A 25,998-nucleotide genomic window follows, 5' to 3' on the forward strand; every position below is an offset into this window, starting at 1 on the left:
TACACGATCATCTCACACTTAATTTCAGGAACTAAGCTGAATTTTCTTTTCTTTAGAAAAGTATGATGGTAATTAAATTTCTACATTTCTCTACAACCCTACAAGTGTTTTTCCACCAGAAATAGTTACCCATTTCATTCAATAACGTTATTGGATCCCTCTTGCCTCTTTCCCTCATCTATATAAACAGCTTCCTGCTGTACGAAACAAAGCACGAACAAGCTAATCTCTTGACATAGAAACATAAATAATGGGTGACCAAAGTAATGAAAGCTCTGCTGCATGCTTCGAAGAATCCCTTGTGAAGATGCCAACGATAAAGTTCACCAAGCTCTTCATCAATGGAGAATTCGTCGATTCTGTTTCAGGTACTTTACGTTCTTTCTCGATCATTAACAATTTAACATGTCTCATAAGCTTGTTGATGATATGTTTAGTTTATTTCTTCAAAGATCCAAACGCATGTTTTAGCTACTATTTCTTGACGTATGCATGTCATCCTTTTCTTTTGTGTCATTTCTGATCAATATTGATTTTCTGGTTTTACAAGGAAACACATTCGAGACGATAGCTCCAAGTACTGGAGAGGTGATAACAAGAGTGGCGGAAGGAGATAAGGAAGACGTAGATTTGGCCGTGAAAGCTGCACGCGCCGCCTTTGACCATGGTCCCTGGCCTCGCTTCTCCGGCGCTGTACGTATTCTCCCTACTCTGTTCTTACTTCTTAGCTTCTATTGCCACCTATAGCTAGATAGCATTAGCTACTTCGTTTTATTTCGTAATTTCTGCCTTGCATCATGCATGTTTTCGTCAACTATCTGATTTTCAAAGTTTTGCCATTTAAAAAAGTCCTTGAATTTTTTTTCTAGTCCAACCATAGCTGATACTTGACAAGGGAAAGTGAAGGAGTTTTATTAACTAATTACTAGTCCACCCACATATGCTACACATATGTAAATGTGATTTTCATTTTTTAATAATTAATAAATATATCAACATCGGTTAATGACCTGAAGTTAGAAATAAATGAGAAGTTAATGGAATAATGGGTAGTTACCAACTTCTCTTTTTATCTTTATATTTTCATTTACTACACAATGTCTTTCCAAAATTTAAGACAATTTGAAGAAAAAAATGATATAAGGGGCGTTATATAATTCCACGTCCTTTTGGTTAACAAATTGTGTTTGAGTTATTAATAGTATATATAAGCGAAATTGTCATAAGAAATAAATTTAATCAAATAAAAAAGATCGTGTCCATATATCTTATCATCGTTAGCTTCTACATTTAGCAAAAGTTGGGATTAAGTAGTATCAGATTAGTGCATGTCTGATATTAATGACTAGATGTAATATTGTTCAGAAAAGGGGAGCAATTATGCTGAAGTTTGCGGACTTGGTTGATGAACATAACGAAGAACTAGCCAAATTGGATACTGTTGATGCTGGGAAGTTGTTCAGTTTTGGCAAAGCTTTCGACATACCTCAAGTAGCACAATCGCTACGTTACTATGCCGGTGCAGCTGATAAAATTCATGGAGATGTGCTCAAAATGTCGCGCGAGTTTCAAGGTTACACATTACTTGAACCCATCGGAGTTGTTGGACACATCATTCCATGGAACTTCCCCAGCATCCTGATGTTCGCAAAGGTTGCTCCTTCATTGGCAGCTGGTTGCACCATGGTCGTCAAACCTGCCGAGCAATCACCTCTTTCGGCGCTTTATTATGCTCATCTCGCTAAGTTGGTAAGCTTGGAGAAACCTTCTCATGGCGTTTCTGCAAATAAGTTGCCTGATCAACATGTTTTGTTGCCTAGAGATTTGATTTGTTATGTTATATAATTATTTATGTATGAAGGCTGGTGTTCCTGATGGAGTGCTCAATGTCATCAATGGATATGGAGAGACTGCTGGTGCTGCCATAACCCATCATATGGACATTGACAAGGTAAATTTTAGCTCTTTCTATATGAAGCTTTGGTCACTGAAAATTTAAGGACAAAGCTATTAAAATCTATAAGACGTACTGATACTGTGTCAATTTTGATATACTTTAGGTCAGTTTTACTGGTTCAACGGAGATCGGGCGTGAAGTGATGCGGGCTGCGGCAAACAGCAATTTAAAAGCAGTTTCACTTGAACTAGGGGGCAAGTCACCCATGTTAATATTTGATGATGCTGATGTTGACATGGCTGTTGAGCTTGCGCTCTTTGGAATCCTGTTTAACAAGGTCAACTTTTATAAATTATTTTTCATATCATCTTTAAATTCTATCATTTTATTGATATCCATGTAGCAGCAGGATTAATATTTTGCTGACATTCACATTTTCAGGGAGAAGCTTGCGTGGCGAGTTCTCGTGTTTTTGTTCAGGAAGGGATCTACGACGAACTCGTGAAGAAGTTGAAAGAGAAGGCGAAAGATTGGACTGTTGGGGATCCCTTCGATCCTAATGTTCGTCAAGGACCTCAGGTATCATAGCCACAAGACTAACACTACTACATGATAATGATCATATTGCTTTTCAGACTATCTTGATTTCAATGATCTATCTAAAGTTTTATATATCGACTCCATGTAGTACCATAGTGAATTCCTAAAGTTATAAGCTGGATAATATCATATATGTGACACTGGTATAAAATTACAGGTAGATAAAACGCAGTTTGAGAAAATCTTGTCCTACATTGAACATGGAAAAAGACAGGGTGCAACTTTGTTAACAGGGGGAAAACCTGTGGGAAACAAAGGCTATTACATTGAGCCAACAGTATTTACTGATGTCAAGGTAAAAGATATGATATAGTTAGTAATCTTAATCTTGTGTAATCTTCCATGTTCATCTCATAAATGATATGACACCTTCCTCAGGATGACATGCTTATAGCCACAGATGAGATATTTGGACCTGTCATGTCACTAATGAAGTTTAAGTAAGCACAACTTTATCCTTATTCTTCAGGTTTAGCTATTCCGACAAGCTCAAAATAGATACAATCAAGTTTACTTATAACTTACGATCCGATTTTGCAGGACGGTCGAGGAGGGAATAGAGAGAGCTAACAAAACCAAGTATGGGCTAGCAGCCGGAATTATAACCAAGAACATCGATGTGGCCAACACCGTCTCAAGATCAATCCGGGCAGGCACTATATGGATCAACTGCTACATGGCTATCGAAAACGATGTCCCTTTTGGAGGATATAAGATGAGTGGTTTTGGAAGAGACTTTGGTCTGCAGGGCCTTCACAAGTATCTGCACACTAAATCTGTCATCACTCCCATTTATAACTCTCCATGGCTCTAAGTCATTTTTTTTAGGGGAATATAAGATCCAAGGATTAAGTCATATTTCGAAAGTGTTACTGTGTTGGCGACTGCAGTTCCGGTGGACAATAAGTTTTTCCTCTATTTGTTGGAGTTAAATCAACGTACCATAATAAAATTTCTAAATACTTTACCATCATTTTTGTTAGTAAATACACTGCAACTAAGAATTTTACCTTCACTATACATTTGGTATGTACACTATGGAACTTTCATCATAGACGAAACAGATACAAGCAAAATATAACAAAGAAAAAGTACAATATAAGATACGTGGCGAACTACAAAATGAAGAGGTTGATGAATTAGTGGGAGATTCGGAATTCATCGATTCCAATCTATACACACTTAGTTCGTCACTTATCTCACACACATACAAATTATGCGTGCAAATTATGCCTATCAAACACATACGAATTAAGCGTATCGATCAGCATTTAACGTTTATAGTATTATGTTTTTCCATGTTCTTCTGATTTCTTTAGGAGCAAGTTTATCATCTTCTGAATTATCAAATCAAATGTTCTGAAGAAGCAAGTTTATCATAACATTTCGGCTCTTACATTTGTCATTCGCAATTCTAAGCATGTATGCTCAAGCTCTCTGGTAGCAAGAATGACAAATTAGATATGATTTGTGCATGCGTTACATCAACATTTGTTTTCTTATTATGCGTTTGTAATTAAGCCTCGCATCATTCATATATGGGCTTTTCACCAAACCCACAAAAAGGCACAAAAAGTGAGCACAACGACTTTGGGGCCAATTTGACGATGCAAAAACACCAACAGAAACCAGAAAATTGATTTCCACAAGTTGAACATCAACCATCAGAAAATTAGACTTTACATAATCCATTCTTACTTTCTTTTTCTTTACAGCCTAAAACATCACACAGTAATTACCCAAACACGAAACCTAAACGCCGCCGTTTTGAACCGCAGATCTTTACTTGCCGACTTTACCCCTGAGCTTCACCTCCAGAGCCCTCTCCATCTTGGCCAGCACCGCCTGGTTCGGCACCGCCTTCCCGTTCTCGTACTCCTGAACCACCTTTGGGAGCTCATTGATCCTCTTGGCCAGGTCCGCCTGGCTCATCTTCTTCTCCAGCCGCGCCTTCTGAATCGCGTGCCTCACATCCGCCGAGACCCGGCCCAGCGCCGCCGGCTCAGCCGCCTCGTCCAGCTTCTTCACGCTCACCGCCGGAGCCGCCTTCCTGTTGTGGCCGGCCTCGGCCTTCTTGATCGTCTGGACCGGCGCGCCGGACCGGAGGGCCTGGTTCACCATCTTGGGGTTACGGAGGTCTTGCGGCTTCGGCTTGGCCTTCTGGATCACCACCGGCTCCCAGTCCTGAGTCAGAGCTCCGGCGAATCGGTTCGGCATGATCGGAAATTTTGAAGAGAGAGAGATATAGAGAGGTTTTAGAGAGAGAAAAAGACTTTAGATTCTGTGGATTTAGGAGAGGAAGCTGTTGAAGAAGGATTTGATGGTAACGAACGCAAAACAAACGCTTTATATAGCGAAGATGGTGAGGGAGCATCTCGAACCTTCTCAGACGTTCTTTCTGAGAATGGATAGAAATGACAGCGTGGCACACTGTAAATATATCCTATGGGCTCATGCAATTAGGCGGTGGATCATGCGACGTCGTTTTAGTCGTGTGTATTACACTATTACGTTCCCCATAAGGTGAAATTTACCTGGTTATTGATGACAACAACAAAAATATAGGCGCCCAGCGAACCGCTGTTTTAGGTAAAACTTTCATTCAAGTTCAATCGTTAGTGGTGTCAACATTTACATATTTTCTGTTAGTATGATGCTAAGGCTTCTGTGATATTGGTGAAGTTGAGTCTAGGTCATCACGATTTTTTTTAATAGAGGTCTTGTTGTACCGTTGTACGACCCACTCAAGCTTAGTAAATGAAAATATCAAATACAAGAGAAACGTAAAATCTGAATCTTTTATTATAAAAATCTGAAATAATATTAAATTTTTTATAAATAAGTACTTAACGAAATACCAACTGGTAAAAAATGTATCGATGATTACTCTATTTGCTTAATGTAGCGGTGACATATTAAAAAACTATAGTAAAACATAATTAGTGATTGAATAACTTTCCCACCGTGTTTCAGATAAATGTTTATACGGAAAATGGTTTTCTAAAAAACTTACCTAGGTCAATTCAAAAACACCGCCGGGAAATTTTCCCCAAAAGCGCAATATGTTGGCGCCAAATTCTTCTTGTGCCAAATAAAACAAGCCCATTCCGCGCCTCCAGTCATTTTCATTTCTCTCTGAATCGGAAAAATGCAGCGCCAGAAATCGATCCTCTCCTTCTTCCGCAAGCCCTCGCAGGAGAAGAGTAGCTCCGCCGCCGGAGACGATGACCGGCACGTTAACCAGTTCGCGGTGAAGGAGCCGGAAAAGAAGGCCGTCGGATCCATTCTGGCTCCAGATCCAGAAGTCCGAGGAACCGACACGCCGCCGGAGAAGGTGCCACGTCAGATTCTGCCGGCGGATTCCGCGAGCCTGAAAGACTCTTCGCCGTTCTCTAGTATTATGCATAAGTTTATGAAGGTCGACGACGCGCCTAAGGCTTCTCAGAGCCACCGGTACTTTTCAGTTTTCACTATCTTCTCCAGTAAAATTAACACTGATTTTTACTTAATGTATCTGGTGAATCGTATGGAAATGCTTAGGGTTCAAGTACATTACTGATACTGAAGCCTTGGGTATGGTATTTGATAGCTGTATTTGGCTCTCTGATCTTATATTGAGCTCTTTTGGATTTCACTGAACAAATTTTGAATTATGTGCTGTGATTTTATGTTTAGGAATGAACCAAATGGTGGTTCCTCTATTGATTGTATAGTATCTGGTAAACTCAATGATACCAATGCCAATAGGAATATCAATCAAGGTTCTGTGATGCATATCGAAAGTGATGAGGACATAGCCGGACCAGAAACGCCGGCGACACAGCGTGTAGTTCCGCGTATGAAGCGAATTCAGGAGGAGATTCCTAAGTTTGGGGATAAATTTGGGAGTTCCATGCCAAATTCTAGCAAGAGATTGAAAGTTCTTGATGAGCCGACTGTCTTAGACAAGAGCCGTGGGGAAGCGTCTGATATGGCTAGCAAGTTTGAGTGGCTTGACCCTTCCCGGATTAGAGATGCAAACCGCAGAAGGCCGGATGATCCTCTATATGACAAGACGTCACTTTATATACCACCTGATGCTCTGAAGAAAATGTCGGCGTCACAAAGACAATATTGGGATGTCAAGTGTCAGTATATGGATGTTGTGATTTTCTTTAAAGTGGTAAGTTAGAGGTTGTTAAACATCTATCCTTGAATGGCATCATGTTTCTTCTGCGGAGCCACACATTCACTTTTGCAATTGACAATAGCTATCCATTCATAGAATACAAATAGGGATTTTTGTTTCTCCAAATGACTAAGTAGATAACTCTTGTGATCAAACACAGGGAAAGTTTTATGAGCTATATGAAATAGATGCTGAAATTGGTCACAAGGAGCTTGATTGGAAAATGACCTTGAGTGGTGTTGGCAAATGTCGTCAGGTGAGTTATAACAGATTACTTTTATTTGTATACTTAGTCTGTCAATTAATTTATGTTTATCTGTCTGTCATACAACTTACATGTATTGATTTTCTCTGCTGTCAGGTTGGCATCTCTGAAAGTGGGATTGACGATGCTGTTCAAAAGTTGGTTGTCCGTGGGTATGTGATTGCCTGGCCTGATTAACTTTACCATCATTTGCCTCCTTTCTGGGAGGATGAGTCCTAGATTAATATATTGATACGTCATAATTTACTTGTTGTTTGTTACTTCTGCTGTTAAGGTATAAAGTTGGACGGATAGAGCAGCTGGAAACTTCTGATCAAGCAAAAGCCAGAGGTGCCAAAGCTGTAAGTTGACAATGCCAACTCATTTGACTAATTTTATTTATCTGGTTCTGTTAAAAGTAGGGTAATCTTATTGAAGACAGTCATTCAGTGATTATTTCGTATTCTATGAAGTAATCTATGAGTTGCTTGATCTGAATTTCAAATCGCTGCTTACAGGTAATTCCAAGAAAACTGGTTCAAGTGGTCACACCATCAACCACAACAGATGGAAATATTGGCCCTGATGCTATTCATCTTCTTGCAATAAAAGAGGTTTGTGATGTACTGACTTTTTTCAACTTTCTTGATTGCAGTTGCATATTAATTTCTTTACCAATTGCTAATTCCTTTCCTTTCCTCCTGTTTTGATTGTGTTATTAGTAACCTCAATCTGATCTCATTGGTACTTATAAATGTGTATCTTGTATGCGTCATAAATCTAGTAAACACAATAGACATTCAACTCAGATGTTTAGAGAAAGCACCAGAGAATGCTCTTAGTCTTTTATTAAATTTGGTGTTTACTGTTTCTGCGTATTGATATTATTCATCTTCATAGTTTTGCATTTTCTGATGCTTGAAGGATTTTCAACTCTTCTGCACATACCTATCTTTTACTCACCAGAAATATGTTTTTAGAATTACTGTGTTTACAGCGCTTTTCTGTTTTAGGGGAGTTCTGGGGTTGACAATGGTTCAGTTGTATATGGGTTCGCTTTTGTTGATTGTTCTGCTTTAAAGTTCTGGATTGGTGCTATCAGTGATGATGCGTCCTGTGCTGCTTTGGGGGCTTTATTGATGCAAGTATGCTCTTTCTTCTTCATCATCTCATTTTGTAATTCTGAAATTTGTATTTTTGAAGGCTTGAGAATTTGTATTCTAATTTCTTGATGGGATGTTAGGTGTCACCTAAAGAAGTTATATATGAGAATAGAGGTAAGACTATTTTTTTTCTGCATGTCCTTTTGTTTTGCGGGTTGCACCTTGAACTTTTTTGTACAATTTCACATCTTAAAACTTCAATATTCAATTCCTTTCAGGGCTGTCGAAAGAAGCTCAAAAGGCCCTCAAAAAGTACTCAACAGGTATAATAATATATTTTCATTTTCCTTACAGAAAACTTGAGAGAGAGAGAGAGAGAGAGAGAGAGAGAGAGAGAGAAGTGACTCTGACCATTTGTGTTTCTCTGCAGGTTCTGCACTGCAATTGACTCCAGTGCAGCCAGTCAATGATTTTGTGGATGCTTCTGAAGTTTGTAAATTAATTCAGTTGAAAGGATACTTCAAAGGGTCTTCTAATTCATGGAATGACGGACTTGATGGTATACACCAGGATATAACTTTACCTGCTCTTGGTACACTTATTGACCACCTATCCAGGTTTATGGTAAGGTCACTTGCATATCTTTCATAAGATGGATAGATACTAATCTAGAGCTTTTATGTATGGCCACCTGTTTAATAATTGACACATTTTATTTTCCATACAGTTGGACGATGTTTTACGCAATGGAGATATATTACCTTACCAAGTTTATAGGGGATGCCTCAAAATGGATGGACAGACACTGATAAATCTTGAGATTTTCAGTAATACTGCTGATGGTGGTCCATCTGGCAAGTTTCTTTCTTTGGCTTTAGCCAGAATAATCTCTCTGTTTTTTTAGAAGAACCAGAATATTCTAGTTTGTAAGATTTATTTCTCTAATTTCAATCTTGATTTCAGGTACGCTGTATGCTTATCTTGATAACTGTGTGACAGCATCTGGTAAGCGACTTTTGAGGAAGTGGATCTGCCATCCCTTGAAATCTATTGAAGCCATCAATAACAGGCTTAATGTGGTGGAAGATCTACTGGCACGTCCAGAAATGGTGCCAATTATAGCTCAGTATCTCCGCAAGCTTCCAGACTTAGAGAGATTGTTTGGACGGGTTAGGGCAAGTGTTCAGTCATCAGCTTCCCTCCTGTTACCATTATTTGGCAAGAAAGTATTGAAACAGAGAGTAAGTCTTCCCTACTTTAATATGAACTTTTCATTGAATCGTGAACGGACCTTGCAAATGTTTATCACCCTTTAGAATTCTCTTATGCTGACTAATATTGCTTAAACATTTTTTAAGCATACAAGGGAAAGTGTGTAGAGTCTGGAGACATGGAAGCTATGTTACAAAAATAAGAGAATATATTAACACCCCTAGTTGACATGAATTAGCTGTAATCTATAACAACTCCATGAAATACATTGTGTGGTACAGGTGAAAGTGTTTGGGACTCTTGTCAAAGGTCTCAGATTTGGACTGAACTTGTTGACGGTTTTACAAGATGAAGGGCATATATCTGAGCTGCTATTAAAACTATTTAAAATTCCAAATCTAAGCGGCAGTAATGTGCTTGATCTATATCTGAAGCAATTTGAAGCAGCTGTAGATAGTGATTTCCCAAATTACCAGGTATATTTTTCTTTCTATTAGTACTTGTGGCGTCATATGCTGTTCAAGAGAAGTTCCACTTCTCTTCTTTGGTGTTTAGTACCTGATAGCAACTTGAACACATTGCTATGGCTTGTCATGTTTTGTACTGTATTATCTGTTTCAAGATGTTTTTCTTCATAACTGGTATGCCTATCATTGGATTTTTCAAAAGCTTTGGAGTAGACTTCAGTCGTTTTCCATTACATTTTCTTGCATGAAAAAAAAAACAGTGGGTTTGTAGCCTAGCAATGATGAATGAAGCTCTATTGTCTGTTTGCGCAGGAGTTTTTCTAGCTCTACCTCAGCCATACTGTAGACAAAAAAGTTTAATCTGTATTTACAGATACAGCATATTACGCAAAATTCTGATTTTAGTTTGAAGAGTCAAACCTATATGCAGACAATTGACATTGAATTTGGTGCCAGGATCATAATGCAACCGATTCAGATGCTGAAACACTCTCGATTCTGGTCGAGCTATTTCTAGAGAAATCAACTGAGTGGACTGATGTCATACATAGCATCAACTGTGTTGATGTACTAAGATCTTTTGCAGTTACTGCCAGTTTCCCTGGTGCAGCTATGTCCAAACCTGTTCTTTTGCCTCAATCTCAAACAACCTTGAATGGAGAAAATGGATGTCCTACGCTTAATATTAAAGGGCTATGGCATCCATATGCTCTTGGTGAAAATGGTGGGCTGCCTGTGCCAAATGACGTAGTTCTAGGTGAAGATACTGATGGCTATCATCCACGCACTTTACTATTAACTGGACCAAATATGGGTGGGAAATCAACTCTTCTTCGTTCTACATGTCTGGCTGTAATACTCGCCCAGGTTATTCTTTTTCTCCGAGTGATTTCCTTTTTAGAACCCTGATTTTTAGAGGTTTTGACATCTTGTCATTTAATTCATTGATGGCTTGCAGCTGGGCTGTTACGTGCCCTGTGAGGCATGTGTTCTCTCACTTGTGGACATCATCTTTACACGGCTTGGTGCCACTGATCGTATCATGACTGGCGAAAGTAAGTCCTAGCAAACTAATATTTACATAATATGTTGTTTGGTGTTCTTTAATCACCAGTGTGGGGAACAAAAGAAAAAAAGCAAGAGATGATGGGTGTTCACTTGCTTCTTTTTGTCATTGCAATTATTGACAAACTATAATATGAAATGAAATAAAGCAAGTTGGGAGCTAGAGTATGCATTGTAGTGAGGCTTGTTGATGCACTAATGGGGCATTTCTGTGAGTCTTGGTGGCTGAGGCTTGTAGTCGGATTTCAGGATCTGGTGGTCTTAATAGTCCTGGTGATGGTGCTAGGCTTTCCTAGACTTTCCAAAATTTAATTTTTTGAAGCTGGTCTTCAGTGATTTTCTAAAAATTTATTGGGAAGTTTTTTAAAGAGGATAAAGGGGTTTCACACCTACCCCTTGTCGTTCATCCAATCTCTACTTCATAGAGTAATTTTACTACTCACTTGACAGGAGTTGTTGTGCCTGGAGGGTATTTGGTAACTCACAGTAGAAAATTAAAAATTAATATTCGCAGGATTTAGTGCCCATGTCTGTTAGAATTTTGTATGAATCATACTTCCAGTTGCAAGATTTGATTATTGTTGTTCATTTTCTTTTATTTCAGGTACCTTCTTTGTAGAATGCACTGAAACAGCATCAGTCCTTCAACATGCAACTCCAGATTCTTTGGTTATTCTTGATGAATTGGGTCGTGGAACTAGCACTTTTGATGGATATGCCATTGCATATGCTGTGAGACTTCCTTTTTAGACATCAAACATTCAATATCAAATATCTAATTTCCACTCATCATATTCATCCTCCATTCAGTTATATATCTTTTACCATTTCTAAATATTCTGCCTGGAAGGGACATCATTGATACTTAAAAGTTAAAATACTTGAATTCATTCACCTCTTCAGTATCGATGCATTGATTTGAACTGAAGAATTTATTGTCTAAGAAAGAAAATCAGTTAAGAATTATAGTTCGTTTTGTAACCAATTGATCTGCTGCTGAATAATAAGTATGCTACACAAACCACCATCCACATGTGTAAAGCAACTTTTGAGGCATATAACAACCCTGTAGTTCTTTTGAGTTTTCTGTAGATGTTGTACAGTAGTAATAATTTTGGGCTGGGTGTGTATCAATTTCTGCTGATCTGTTTGGAGAACAGCTGTATCCATTGCTTATTTCAATAGTCTAATGTTATGCTGTATTCATTTGTTAATAGATTCATATATTTATTTTTGTTCAGGTATTTCGCCATCTTGTCGAAAAGATTAACTGCAGATTGTTATTCGCCACACACTATCACCCGCTTACGAGAGAATTTGCTTCTCATCCGCACGTCTCATTGCAGCACATGGCATGTACATTTAGGTCGAAATCTGAATCCCTTTTAAAAAGAGATCAAGAGCTGGTATTTTTGTATCGCCTTACCTCAGGGGCATGTCCAGAGAGTTATGGATTGCAAGTAGCAATGATGGCTGGGATCCCTGAGAAGGTGGTTGAAGCTGCTTCTGAGGCTGGCCAAGTAATGAAAAAATCAGTTGGAGAAAGTTTCAGGTCTAGTGAACAGAGATCGGAGTTCTCAACTCTCCATGAGGAATGGCTGAAGACACTGCTAACGGTTTCACAAACTGGTAATTATAACGACGAAGATTCGTTGGACGTATTGGTTTGCTTACAGCAGGAACTAAAGTGCTCATATAGTTTGGCCAACTGACAGAAGACGCGAGACTCGACAGCCCCCTAGCAGTGTAAGAATCTCTCATTTTGATGACTTAGCATGCAAGTTAGGGTAGTGAAGGGAGTTGTGAACTTGTTAATCCATGTATTATATGTAGAGAAACACTTCCGGTCTTGTTCTTGTTCTTTTGGTTCACGATTTCGTGTGGTTATGTGTTGCGATTTTGTAGGGTTTGACTTAGAATTAGTGCTAAAATGCATTAACTGAAGAGAAACTAGAGGTAGAACCTATCAAACACTATTTTTAAACATAAAATAACCAGTAATGTCTAATCAGAAATTTAACTAACCTCACGTTTATAGAGACCAAAACTATAACCGTTTTTTGAACTTTTTCAACGGTTTTCTTTCCCCTTCCTCCTATGGAGAACCATGAAAACAATGGCAAAACCAAGCAATCCGGCACGCTCAAAAGGAAAGAGCTGGGACTTTCTTGCATGCTCAACACCGAAGTGGGCACCGTCCTCGCCGTCATCCGCCGCCCCAGTGACTCCAACTCTCACGTCTTCGGAGCTGCCGCCCCGGACGACAACGTCGACCCTTCTCTCCTCCAGTCCCTCAAGTCACTTCGAGCCTTGATTTTCAACCCTCAACAAGAATGGCGCACCATAGACCCTTCCATCTATCTATCTCCCTTCCTCGACGTCATCCAAAGCGACTTTGTCCACGCCGCGGCCACCAGAGTCGCCCTCTCCGCCACCTTGAAGATTCTCAAGCTTGGAATCTTCGACGAAAAGACCCCCGGAGCCAAGGACGCCATCAACAATGTTGTCCATGCCATCACCACGTGTAGGCTTGAGAAGACTGATCCGGTGTCGGAGGACGCCGTGATGATGCACATTCTGCAGCTTCTCACCGGAGTTATGGACCACAGGGCTTCAGTGCTGCTGTCAGACCAAGCTGTGTGCACCATCGTCAACACTTGCTTCCAAGTCGTTCAACAATCCACTTCCAGAGGGGACTTGCTTCAACGAAATGCCAAGTACACCATGCATGAGTTGATCCACACCATTTTTTCACGGTTGCCGGAAGTTGAGATCCACGATGAGGGTTCGGAGACTGACACTGAAGACGTTGATGACGGTGGTTTGGATTATGGATATGGAATGAGGTGTGCGGTTGATATATTTCATTTCTTGTGTTCTTTGCTCAATGTTATTGAGGTGGTGGAGACAGATGGGTCTACAGTTCAAACTGTTGATGAAGATGTGCAGCTCTTTGCTTTGGTTCTGATCAACACCGCTATTGAGTTGAGTGGAGATGGGATTGGGGCACATTCGAAGCTTCTAAGGATGATGAAAGATGATCTCTTTCACCATTTGGTGCACTATGGAACTTGTTCAAGCCCAGTTGTGTTCTCCATGATTTGCAGTACGGTTTTGAATATGTATCACTTTCTTCGCAGGTTAAGTTTCTTAGGTTGATATGCATATGCCTAAGTTTAATTTTCTCATCACAATATAACTTGAATCATGATTACTCTTTGGCCATATCTGTTTGCAGGTACATTCGACTCCAATTAGAATCGTTCTTCACATTTGTGATGTTTAGAGTTGCATCAGCGCCAGGAGCAACAACCCAACTTCAAGAAGTTGCACTGGAAGGAATTATAAACTTCTGCAGGCAACCAACATTTGTGGTCGAAGTTTATGTGAACTATGACTGTGATCCCCTTTGCTTTAATGTGTTCGAGGAGATTGGGAAGTTGCTTTGCAAGCAGTCATTTCCGGTGGGTGCCCCTTTGTCAAGTTTACAGATACAAGCCTTTGAAGGGTTAGTAATCATGATCCACAACATTGCTGATAGTATTGATAAAGAAAATGACACAACCCCTTCAGGGCCATATCCTGTTGAAATTACTGAATATTCCCCATTTTGGGACGATCAGGTTAAAGAGTATTTGGAAACTTGGGTTGAGTTTGTAAGACTCAGGAAAGCACAGAAGAAGAAAATAATGATTGCCGGACACCATTACAATCGAGATGATAAGAAGGGAATGGAGTACTTAAGACTTACCAAATTAGTCTCTGATCCTCCTGACCCGAAGGCTGTGGCTTACTTCTTACGATACGCTCCTGGTTTAGACAAGATGTTAATAGGGGATTATCTTGGTGATCCTGATGAGTTTCACATTCAGGTTTTAAGAGAATATACTGAAACCTTTGGATTTGCAGGCATGAATCTTGACAGTGGTCTCCGGACTTATCTTGAGACTTTTCGATTACCAGGAGAGTCTCAGAAAATTGAGCGGATTCTTGAAGTATTTTCTAAGAATTTTTATGAACAACAACCCACAGATATGTTTGTAAACAAGGACACAGTGATGATTCTCTGTTACTCTCTCATTATGCTCAATACTGACCAACACAATCCACAAGTGAAGAAGAAAATGACAGAAGACGAGTTCATCAAGAACAACAGAGCAATCAATGGAGGAAAGGATCTTCCTAGAGATTATCTATCTGACCTTTTCCATTCCATCTCAAACACTGCAATCGCCGTGTTTGGACAATCTGGTCTTCAGCTAGAAATGAACCCAAACAGATGGATAGAGTTGATGAACCGAACGATTACTGTGCAACCTTTCTTTCTATGTGAATTTGATCGCCGTCTAGGAAGAGATATGTTTGCTTGCATTGCTGGTCCATCAGTGGCTGCTCTTTCTGCAGTTTTTGAGCATGCTGAAGAAGAGGAATTGCTCCATGAATGCATTGAAGGTTTGTTTTCGGTGGCCAGGATAGCTCAGTATGGACTAGAAGACACTCTTGATCAACTTCTTGCCACATTCTCCAAATTTACTACTTTATTGAATCCATATGCCTCTGCAGAAGAAACCCTCTTTGCTTTTAGCAAAGACTTGAAGCCAAGAATGGCTACACTTGCTGTTTTTAATATTGCAAATAATGTTGGAGAGTCAATTAGAGGGGGCTGGAGGAACATTGTTGACTGCTTGCTGAAACTTAAGAAGCTAAAGCTGCTTCCACAGTCTGCCATTGAATTTGATGCTGCTGCTTCCACCTCGTCAGAGAACTTAACATCTGATTCAGGTGTGATCTTCCCAGCTCATGATGCCAAATTTGGAGGCCGCCCTTCTGGCATGATTAGTAGGTTCTCACATTTTATGTCACTAGAGAGTGCAGAAGATGCTGTATCCCTTGGCATTAGTGAATTTGAACAAAATCTCAAGGTTATCAAACAATGCCGAATAGGTAACATCTTCAGCAATAGTTCAAACTTTCCTGAAGATGCTTTGCTCAATCTTGGGCGCTCTTTGATATATGCAGCAGCTGGGAAAGGGCAAAAGTTTAACACACCAGTTGAAGAAGAAGAAACTGTTGGTTTCTGCTGGGATTTAGTAGTTGCAATCACTTTGGCCAACACTCAGAGGTTCCAGACATTTTGGCCTAATTTTCATGATTATCTGATTGTGGTCGCTCAGTTTCCCATGTTCTCCCCTATTCCTTTTGCTGAAAAGGGCATTGTTGGCCTCTTCAAGATATGTTTCAAGATCATTGGGATATACCAGCCTGACAAAACCCCCGAGGAGCTCATTTTCAAATCGATAAATCTAATGTGGAAGCTGGAAAAAGAAATTCTAGAAAGTTGCTGTGATGTTGTAACTCTTTCACTAAATAGGATTCTGGTTGAGTTCCCTGCCAATGTGCAGACCCAACTTGGTTGGAAGTCAGTTCTCCACTTATTATCAATCTCTGGGAGACAGAGTGAAACCTATGAACTAGGAGTTGAGACACTTATATTGTTCATGTCTGATGGAACTCATGTTTCAAGGACAAACTATGCTTACTGCATAGATTGTGCCTTTAGCTTCATTGCACTTAAGAACAGTCCATTGGAGAAGAACATAAAGATACTAGACCTATTAGCAGAGTCTGTAAACTTGTTGATCCAATGGTATAGAAGCTACTGCTCAGATCCCGCGAACGGCCTCGGAGGCCACAGCAACTCCTCAATAGATGAGGCAAGAGGTTTAGGCTCTTCTTGCAGCTTTGCCATGACTTTATTTGTCAAACTAGGAGAGGTACTTAGAAAGTCCAGCTTAGCTCGGCGAGAAGAGATGAGAAACCATGCGGTTCTGTCTCTTCAAAAGAGTTTCAGACTTGCTGAGGAATTGAACTTCACTCCAGTCAATTGCGTTAACTGTTTCAACCTTGTTGTTTTCGCAATGGTTGATGATCTACATGAAAAGATGTTGGAGTACTCACGTAGGGAAAACGCAGAGAAGGAGATGAGAGGCACGGAAGGGACCTTAAAGCTGGCACTGAAGCTCTTGACAGAAGTGTACTTGCAATTCTTGAACCAGATTTCAAGAAGTCCTGGTTTTCGAACATTTTGGTTAGGAGTGTTGAGAAGAATGGACACTTGCATGAAGGCTGACTTAGGTGGATATGGTGAATCGACAGCACTGCAAGAACTAGTCCCAGAGCTATTGAGACAGATGATTACACTGATGAAGGAAAAAGAGATTCTAGTGCAAAGGGAAGATGATGACCTTTGGGAGATTACATACATACAGATACAGTGGATAGCTCCTGCAATCAAGGACGATCTTTTTCCAGGGGAAAACTTGTGAGGAAGTCCTCCTTAGTAACACGTCTATAGCTCTAGAAACGAAACTAGAAGATGACTTTCATCTTGTTACTTTTTCATTTTCTTCTGTTTTCACAAGTATTCCGCAAAGAATTCTGGCTAGCCATTAGAAATTTTTTGCATCTTATTAAGGTAAAGCGTAACAAATATGAACTGTAGAAAAACAATTCAGGGATCTCCCAAATTTTCTTATTGAAAAGCAGCCTTTGCCTTTGTGGAAGACTTGCTAAACAATCTTATGCCGACAAAAACAAGCTCTGTTCTAGTTATATTTCAGAGTTGAGAGGAACGAGAAGCTGTTAGAAATGAAGCCTTAATGATACTAAGAATTATGAATATGATAGGGAAATTGACTGCAAAATATATAATGATGACTATGTTGCATGTTAATTATCGGCTTCCATCCTTATCCAATTACATATATCAGAGTGGATAAAATTTCCAAGAATTCATTCTCTTGAATACAGAGCAGATGGTTCCACTCTGAAAAAAAAAAAGTAGAAATTTTCTAAATTAGTTCCACTAAGATAGTCAGATAATAGTCCCGAGACAAGAAAACAAGGAGAATTCACAATGTACGCTCGCAAATCCTCTCTCTTCAGCACAGAGCAACTGATTCCACTCCGAAACAGTTGAAAAGTTTCCAACGATGGTTCCACTCGGATGACAATCCTGAGACAAGAAATTAGGACTAGTTTGTCACAAACTATAAAGCTACCTCTTGAAATAAATGTTACTAAAAGTCTAAAACATATATAAAACCATGAAGACTGTATGAAAACTTTCTAGTGAGGAAAAATAAAGACCCAAGGATTGAGGTTTCTTGCTATGGTGGGCAAACTTTAGCCCTCAAGCTCAATTTTTTCTCCTATGGCAGAAATGTAGAAGAGACTATAAAGATGATCACCAAATTCAAGGATGATTAGAGTCAACACTTTGCAACTTGCTGAACAACAGAACCTAATATTCTTCAGTTATCTATATAATAAGGTTTGTAAGTCCTATATTCTATTGTTTGGAGCCTAATGCTAGCCTAGTTACCTCTACAAATGCCCCGACCTTATTAATCCAACTCTATTCTGCATTTTAGTTTCAAATGGCAGTGGCCTCTACAAATTTGAAGTCCACTCACAAAACCATGCATAACATAGTTTGTATAACTTTTGATTCTGAAAGGGAGAAACAGATATGAACACTAAAACCATAGAGTAACTCACATGTGTTCAAAAACGGAGCAACCCAACCAACAATAGATACCGTAAACTTATATTTACAGAAGTTAACAAAGGAAAGTCAGTCTTCTTAGCAATAGACAAACAAATGCAATAATTTGTTCTCAGCTAGCAATGCAACAGTATTCAATTAAGAGAAACAGAGTTTATAATAAAACAACTTAAAATGCTGATCAAATGCAAGCAAAGACATACATTACAGATTCCACCTCCATCATTCGCTGATATCCTCAGCAGAACCATCAGAGTCATCATCATCCTCATCCTCATCATCCGCCTCCTGAATCTTAGCAATCTCCGCCTGCGCCCTCTCGAGAATCTGCTTCTTCTGCACCTCCATTTCCATATTAAATTCCCTCCTCATCTTCTCCAACTCCATCATCTGCTGCCTCTTACTACTCTCTATACTCTCATAAATCTCCCCAAACTTCTGAATAGAATCCGCCAACACTCTATACGAAGACCCTCCCAACCCCCCACTCCCACCACCACCCCCTCCAAACCCCCCAAACCCATTCTGATCACTCACATTCTCGTTCTCATCATCATCGGTCTCCGACTCCCCCGGACTATCCCTCATCTCATCAACCCCATTCGACTTCTCCAAATACACCCTAGTATTCATAAACACAAACTCCCCATTGTCCACCCCACAAGCCAACCCACATTCCTGCCTCGTGGAACTCGCCATCAGCATTTCCATCTTCTTAAAATACCCCCACTTACTCGAACCCCCTCCTTCGTCGATTTTCGCCTTCTCCTTCTTATACTTCCTCTTCAACATATCCAACATACTCCTACATTGCTTCTCACTCCTCTCCATCTTACACCCCTCCGATACCTTGGCCGCCACGTCACCCCAGTCCTCCGACCTCAGGCTCTTCCTCCCCAGCTGCAGAAACCGGTCCCCCCAAACCTCCAGCAGCACAAACACCGCGTGCTCCGTCCACTCCTCCCGACCCGGCATTTTGACCCGGGGCGCGAATTCATAACCCGAACCCGGCTCCAAATTCCTCAGCTTTCTCTTCTTCGGGTGCCACTCCCAGCCGTTCTCGCCGCCGTCGAAGCTCCGGTGGTTTGGGTGGTGCTGGTACTGCTGCTCGACGACGACGACGTCTTGGCCGTAACTCTCCTCGTCCAAATCGTCGTCGTCTTCCGGGTCGTAACGATTCGGAGGCGGCGGCGGCCGGGAATAGGGGTTGTTCCGGACGTGGATCGTTCGCCGATTGGAGGAGCTGTGGTGGTAGGGTTTTGGGTGGTACCTCTCGTCGGCTTCCACATCGTCCATTTCGGCCAGGAAAAAGTTGTGACTTTGACAACCCTAATTGGGGAACTGGGTTTGAATTCGAACTCGGAAATCGGAAATTGAGATTGGAAGGGAATGAGGATTCTGATTTCTGAAGGCGAACGAAGCCCTAATGTTTGGTGTATTTGGGGAAGTGACCCCTTTTTGGGATTTTTGAATTGAATTTTTAGCCCCTAAGTTAGAGACTACTGTAATTTTTCCCCTTGGTCCTTGTAACGCATAAGACACGGCTTGTGACCACGCGAAGTAATAATCGCAATCGTATATATATATGTTTTAAGCATCTATTTATATTAAAACTATTAATTTAATCTCTTATTAATATTAGATCGTGTATTAACTATTAACCCATCGTGCGCAGAATACTCTTTGGGTTTGACGGATGGTATAGTACATCAGGAAATAAAATAGTTTTCTTGGTTTAAATTGAGCTTGTAGAAATAAAAAAATCTCATATATAAAGTGGGATTATTCCTGTGTTCTACATTTCCAAAAAAAAAACCTATGTGATTAGGACCTAGAACAAAAAAAATCTCATATATAAAGTCCATTGTGAGTTGTTATTAATGTTCACTTATGTGTTCCGAAATTACTGATAATAACTACTCACGAATTAGAATGCGTGTGTTTTGGTAAGATAATGATTTCTCTTGTACGAGTTGATTTGTTCGAAGTTCGAACTCCATCATGAGTGAGAAACAAGCTCGAGAATGAAATGTGGTTGTGGTTAATGAAAAAAGAAAAAGAAAACATATATCCTTGATTTGAGAGATTCTATCCTGGAGTTGGGTCAATACTAGCACCATTTTAGTAACACTTAAGTAGCAGTGACGGATATATATGAAGAACATGTGTTTTCCATTCAATTCAGGATAGAAGTCGAACAGTTCAAACTGAAACCAACCAATTCGAACTAACTAAATGGGTTTTGTTTCCATTTTTCTAGCTATACTATAGTTTCCAGAACTGCATGCCATGGTGAGAAAGCACTGATACGTTACATATGTAGACAGATTCTAAATTGAAACCAATTAATTAAGCTAGTGAATTAAGTCCGGAGTTAGTTGTATTTACTTTCCTACTTGACATTCATGCATTTGGTAAAATAAAAATGTAAATGGAATCGAACAGCTGGTTCATAATTTTTAGCATAAAAAACCATCGGGCACCAAAATCTAATGGAAATGTAGCTAATTGTTTGGCATAAGCCAGGATCAGCTATTGTAACCCGTGCTTTCCTTTCACTGTGTAATTAAGCGACCACGAGGGGACTATAAGTGTACACTATGGGAGTGATAACAAGAGTTACAGATCGATGGTTTGGCTCAGGATACTAACTTTGTGGTTTTTTTCATAAACAATGCATATGGAGATGAAATTATGCAGAAATTATAAGTCCACGATTTCGTCAAGATTAATTCAAACACAAACCAAACTTCAAGTATTTGCGTATTAATAGATCAACTGCAGCTGCTTACATGTCACAGGATATATGTAACATGATGGGTACAACACCTCATTACATTTTTTTTATCTCATGCCACTATGCCAGTGAAGAATTACCACCCACACTATACGTACTTCTTTTATTTGAATCAGCTATACGTACTTATTCATTACTCCCTATAATGTGATCAGGTAACCACAAATATTGTAACCATGAAGACTGTAGCTAGTAAAGCTAAATGTTTGATCTTATCGAATGCAATAACGTACAAAAACAACCTAGCTTGTACTTTGACTATATCTTCTGCGAGTTGTGCTACGTAGATCCATGCATTTCTTGAGTAGGTTACGAGTTGGATATGGTAAACAGGGTTAAGATAATTGAGAGGGTAATACGGGTCTTGACTCTTGATCAGTCTTGTCTGATAGAGAATTTATAGCCGCAGGTTGGTAGCAGAATGCGAGATATGGACTTCAAATTCTTATCCAGGTCGAGTTAACCTAGCTAGGCCGTTAGAGATCGCGTGCCGGCATCACTCCCCACTCACATTATTCCTATATATAACCTACTTCCGAGAGTGGAATATTACTTCACTCCTGATCGACTACCGTCTCACTAATTCTGATCATTATGGCAGCACCGAACCACCAGAAGGTGAACTTTGCAGCTCCGAGAAGCTTTTGGAGCCAATTCAAATCTGATATAAAGGAAGCACTCTTTCCCGATGATCCCTTTAGTGGTTTCGGGCAGGAGACGGGCTGTGGCAAAGTCAAGAAAGGGCTGCAGTACTTTGTTCCCATCTTCGGGTGGATCCCCCAGTATAATCTTAAGACTTTCATATCCGATCTCGTCGCCGGTATCACCATTACCAGCCTTGCTATCCCTCAAGGAATTAGCTACGCCGGACTGGCAGGGGTGCCACCCCTCGTTGGCCTATGTAAGTCGTGATGAAATATATTACTTGCAGCACCAGTTTATGAACTTAGATATATAAATAAATGAAAGCTAGCTAACTGGTTTTCGTTGTGCAGATACGAGCTTTGTTCCGCCGCTGGTTTATGCAGTTTTTGGGGACTCCAAGTACATGGCCGTCGGAAACGTGGCGTCGGCATCATTACTTATCAAAGATATAATCTCTCAAGTTGTAACGCCGGAAGAAAACCAAACTTTGTTTCTTCACATGATTTTCACAACCACTCTTGTCACAGGCGTCATGCAGATCGTAATGGGTGCTCTAAGGTACTTGAACGTCAAATTAGTCCAGGCCAAGGGGCTCATTAATATGCAATCTAAACTGAAATCGTTTCTTTATTTTCCAGTATTTAAATTAATAGAAGAGTGCGTATTTCATGAATTTTGCAGACTGGGGATTTTCGTAGATTTCTTATCACATTCCACCATCACTGGTTTTATGGCTGGTAGTGCAACTATAATTTGCATGCAACAGTTGAAGGGAATATTTGGACTGACGAAGTTTACGTCCAAAACTGACCTCTTTTCTGTTGTGAAGTGCCTTATCGACTTAAGAAAAGAGGTTGGTATATTTCTTTCTTTTATAAATGAACTATATTATACCTTGTTTGCTACCAACTCGATCACTAATTCTATTTTGCCTGGAATGACAACCATTATTTACAGCTTTTAAGACTAAGAATTAGGGTCAGTATCCGCAATGCAGTTCAGATTCTCTTCATATCAACCTACTAACCCAGTAGACATTTTTCTTTTCCAGTGGCAATGGGAACCTGCAGTTCTTGGTGTTATCTTCATCATTTTCCTTTTTACAACAAAGTGGCTTGTAAGTGCTTTACTACACGAATATAAATATTAACATGAGAATTAGTACCATAGTTAGTGACACTGTATGTACGAAGTTTATCAATCATATGATACAAGCATGCACGTACAGGTTTCTGATAATCATCATATATATGAAATTTATGTAATTTTGCAGAAGGAGAAGAACGCGAAGTTTTTTTTGGTACAAGCAGTTGGTCCACTGGTGGTGGTTATAATTGGCTGCCTTCTTGCTTATTTCTTTGAAATTGATAAGTATCATCATATACCCATTGTAAGTACCAGTACGTACGAAGTCCAATATTATTAGTTATATAGGCTTCTTCATTTCATTTCGATCTCCCTTGTAAGTCGTTGAGGTAAAAAGATCTATGATCTTTCCCCTCCGGAATATCGTAGATCATTATTAGATATCACCCCAAAAGTGATTCGGAATGCTCTCTAATGTTTATATGAAACAGATATATTTTGGTGCTCTTTTGAAAAATTTGGCTTTACATCTTTCTTAGGTTGGAGAGTTGAAGAGAGGACTTAATCCTATCACCGCCCAACATTTTATCTTTGACTTGAAATTATTCCCGGTGGCTTTCAAAGCGGGGACTATCAGTGGCTGTATTGCCCTGGCTGTAAGATTTTAATGAGTTACAACCATAAATTACATCAATTTAATATTTAATAGTAATCCTTAATTTTGAAACACCTTTGATCAATAATCCAGGAAGCAATAGCCGTTGGAAGAGCTTTTGGCGTATTGAAGAATGAAAATATTGATGGGAACAAGGAAATGATAGCTCTTGGATTCATGAACGTAATAGGATCTTGCACTTCTTGCCACTTATCTACGGGTACGAGACTCTTTTGGTTAATTAATAGAGATATTTCAAGAGTACATATTATTATTTCATTTTTTTTCCTACTCTACTACCGAAATGCTTATGTCGTTAGTGATGCTTACATATTGGAAATAAGAGACCGATTCCAATCAACTCTTGTCAATAATCATATATTGATCTAGTTTCATATCAATGCAGGACCATTTTCAAAGACTGCGGTGAATTACAACGCGGGAGCAAAGACGCAAATGGCAAATGCCGTCCAGGCGGTGTGTATGCTGATGGTGGTTTTGCTCTTGGCTCCTTTGTTTGGTTACACCCCTCATGTTGCCCTATCTGCCATTATCTTCACCGCCATGATTGGAATCATAGATTACGAGACAGCTATGGGTCTGTGGATTGTTGACAAGTTCGACTTTCTAATCTGCATGGGTTGCTACTTTGCAGTGGTCTTCCGAAGCATGCTTTTCGGTCTTACCCTCTCAGTAAGCATCTTGTTTCTTTCTTATTTACTCGTTATCATCATAAGATGTCATGTATCGATCATGATTCATCTAAATTGATATATGAACGTACTCGTTCATATATTAGATCTCTCTCTCTCTCTCTCTCTCTCTCTCTCTCTCTCTCTCTCTCTCTCTCTCTCTCTCTTTTTACTGTGTTAAACAACAACGGTCAGCAAATCACCTATATATGTATATGCCTTGAATGTAAACTCTATTGTTTTGGTGGTAAATTAGGTGGCACTTGGTCTCTTGAGATCACTACTTTATGTGGCTAGGCCTGGCACTTGTAAGCTTGGAAAACTCAACCTATCAGACACATCCCTGTATCGGGACTCATCTCAGTACGCGGAGGGATCAAAACATAAAGGTATCCTTGTCTTACAGATCGGCTCCCCCTTGTACTGTCCAAATGGAAACTATGTGCGAGAGAGGTATGCATGCATATTCTTGCATTCAGTACAAACATATATACGTTCGATCATAGATTTGCAGTAATTCTCAACTGCCCCCTTTGCATGGTTGGCTAATTTTCTTGCAGGATTTTGAGATGGGTTCGGGATGAGCAAGCCGCTAACAGAGATGTTATTGAGCATGTCTTGCTCGATTTATCCGGTACAAAAGCATGGCTAAATAGGCTAATTGTGTTCGATATAGATTATTGAATTTCTTATTCTAATATTCGAGTTTCGCTTATATTTTAGGAGTCGTCACCATTGACGTCCCTAGCCTTGGAACATTGGAAGAGATACGTAAAACCCTAGCTGTAAAGGGCATTAAGGTAAGCAATGATCGAAAATCGCTTCTGTCTTCTTATCAATTCATCATCTCCATTAAATATAAACCAGCAGCACACTAAAAAAAAGTTGGCAGTAAACAGATTTAAATGTGGCTAGCATGTGAGTGTTATCTATGTGGCCAATCTCCAAAACCTCACAAAACCCCATAAATGTGGCTTGTTAATTATAAATATTGTTAACAAGCAATATATTAAGGAGTTTTGTAAGGTCTTGGTGGGTAGGCCACATGGGTAACACATATACTAGCCACATTTAAATGTGCTTATCGCCAATTTTTTTGTAGTGGCAAGGCGAAAACGCATCTTCATTCTTTTTTCTTCTTCTTGCAACTAATTAATGGTTTGTTTCTGTTAAAATCTTTCAGATGGGACTGATTAACCCGAGAATAAAGGTACTGGAGAAGATGCAACTATCAAAAAAATTAGACATGATCGGGAAGGAGAATATTTACTTGTCAGTGGAGGATGCAGTCGAATCATGCAGGTTCGCACTTGACAGATCAACTGAAGACAGTGGTTCATCACCTCAGCTTTCTGATGATGTATAGTTTTGATGTACTTACATCATTGTGGCTGCAATTAGCTCTATCTAGCTAGTGTCTTTTGTTCGGTCAAATATGATTTGTGTTAGTGGGAATAAATAATTACTGTGATAGCTAGCTAGGTTTTTTCAGTGTTGAAAGTAAAACTAAGCAAAAGTGTAATTGGTTTTTTTTTCTTTTCTAAATCAGGAACTTTGCTTGTTAATTTGCTCTCTTTCTTATAGCAATCAGTATCGGATTAAATTCTAGTTGCTTATTGTGTTTCAAAGTCTTCCATGTAATAATCCAATCCAACCACATATAACCATTGCCATTATACTCTTATATATATAATTATATAGACAGGCAAACTCAAAAATTTACGAGCAATCTACCATCACCATTAATTTAAGCGGTAAACTACCTATTGCAGCTGGAATGAAGTATGTTGTTACCGTCGG

The 25,998-nt window shown here is 39.6% G+C and overlaps 6 protein-coding genes across 7 annotated transcripts; 4 read left to right on the forward strand and 2 right to left on the reverse strand.

Moving 5' to 3' along the window:
• Window positions 1–202: 202 nt before the first annotated feature.
• Window positions 203–3,415, forward strand: LOC126784136 (aldehyde dehydrogenase family 2 member C4-like). The gene is made up of 9 exons (XM_050509626.1): window positions 203–368; window positions 551–693; window positions 1,366–1,749; window positions 1,862–1,951; window positions 2,061–2,234; window positions 2,339–2,476; window positions 2,655–2,792; window positions 2,876–2,937; window positions 3,038–3,415. The coding sequence occupies exons 1-9, from the start codon at window positions 251–253 to the stop codon at window positions 3,309–3,311; spliced, it is 1,521 nt and encodes a 506-aa protein (XP_050365583.1). The 5' UTR covers window positions 203–250; the 3' UTR covers window positions 3,312–3,415.
• A 746-nt stretch (window positions 3,416–4,161) lies between these two features.
• LOC126791467 (multiprotein-bridging factor 1c) lies at window positions 4,162–4,842 on the reverse strand. The gene has a single exon (XM_050517924.1). The coding sequence runs from the start codon at window positions 4,712–4,714 to the stop codon at window positions 4,280–4,282; it is 435 nt and encodes a 144-aa protein (XP_050373881.1). The 5' UTR covers window positions 4,715–4,842; the 3' UTR covers window positions 4,162–4,279.
• A 763-nt stretch (window positions 4,843–5,605) lies between these two features.
• LOC126783381 (DNA mismatch repair protein MSH7) lies at window positions 5,606–12,607 on the forward strand. The gene is made up of 17 exons (XM_050508842.1): window positions 5,606–5,950; window positions 6,173–6,659; window positions 6,826–6,921; window positions 7,027–7,082; window positions 7,205–7,271; window positions 7,428–7,523; window positions 7,923–8,054; window positions 8,153–8,186; window positions 8,291–8,335; window positions 8,443–8,636; window positions 8,740–8,866; window positions 8,976–9,253; window positions 9,506–9,700; window positions 10,148–10,558; window positions 10,650–10,746; window positions 11,361–11,488; window positions 11,998–12,607. The coding sequence occupies exons 1-17, from the start codon at window positions 5,646–5,648 to the stop codon at window positions 12,466–12,468; spliced, it is 3,219 nt and encodes a 1,072-aa protein (XP_050364799.1). The 5' UTR covers window positions 5,606–5,645; the 3' UTR covers window positions 12,469–12,607.
• Window positions 12,608–12,853: 246 nt separating this feature from the next.
• Window positions 12,854–17,082, forward strand: LOC126793207 (ARF guanine-nucleotide exchange factor GNL2). The gene is made up of 2 exons (XM_050519668.1): window positions 12,854–13,896; window positions 13,995–17,082. Exons 1-2 carry the CDS (start codon window positions 12,854–12,856, stop codon window positions 17,080–17,082), a joined length of 4,131 nt encoding a protein of 1,376 aa, XP_050375625.1.
• A 355-nt stretch (window positions 17,083–17,437) lies between these two features.
• LOC126804988 (trihelix transcription factor ENAP1) lies at window positions 17,438–19,753 on the reverse strand. 2 transcript variants are annotated; one of them, XM_050532071.1, is made up of 2 exons: window positions 18,527–19,753; window positions 17,438–17,771 (listed from the first exon to the last, which is right to left on the reverse strand). In XM_050532071.1, the coding sequence occupies exon 1, from the start codon at window positions 19,617–19,619 to the stop codon at window positions 18,546–18,548; it is 1,074 nt and encodes a 357-aa protein (XP_050388028.1). In that variant the 5' UTR covers window positions 19,620–19,753; the 3' UTR covers window positions 17,438–17,771; window positions 18,527–18,545. The 2 variants fall into 2 exon arrangements, with proteins under 2 accessions (XP_050388028.1, XP_050388029.1); XM_050532072.1 differs by lacking the exon at window positions 17,438–17,771 and adding an exon at window positions 17,892–17,967 and having other exon boundaries at window positions 18,541–19,753.
• A 1,961-nt stretch (window positions 19,754–21,714) lies between these two features.
• Window positions 21,715–25,564, forward strand: LOC126793216 (probable sulfate transporter 3.5). The gene is made up of 12 exons (XM_050519678.1): window positions 21,715–22,021; window positions 22,116–22,323; window positions 22,447–22,618; window positions 22,817–22,882; window positions 23,039–23,155; window positions 23,391–23,507; window positions 23,600–23,726; window positions 23,913–24,199; window positions 24,455–24,651; window positions 24,759–24,832; window positions 24,922–24,998; window positions 25,382–25,564. The coding sequence occupies exons 1-12, from the start codon at window positions 21,715–21,717 to the stop codon at window positions 25,562–25,564; spliced, it is 1,932 nt and encodes a 643-aa protein (XP_050375635.1).
• Window positions 25,565–25,998: the final 434 nt, after the last annotated feature.

The sequence above is a fragment of the Argentina anserina genome, chromosome 1 (assembly GCF_933775445.1).
Source record: "Argentina anserina chromosome 1, drPotAnse1.1, whole genome shotgun sequence".
NCBI lineage: Eukaryota > Viridiplantae > Streptophyta > Magnoliopsida > Rosales > Rosaceae > Argentina > Argentina anserina.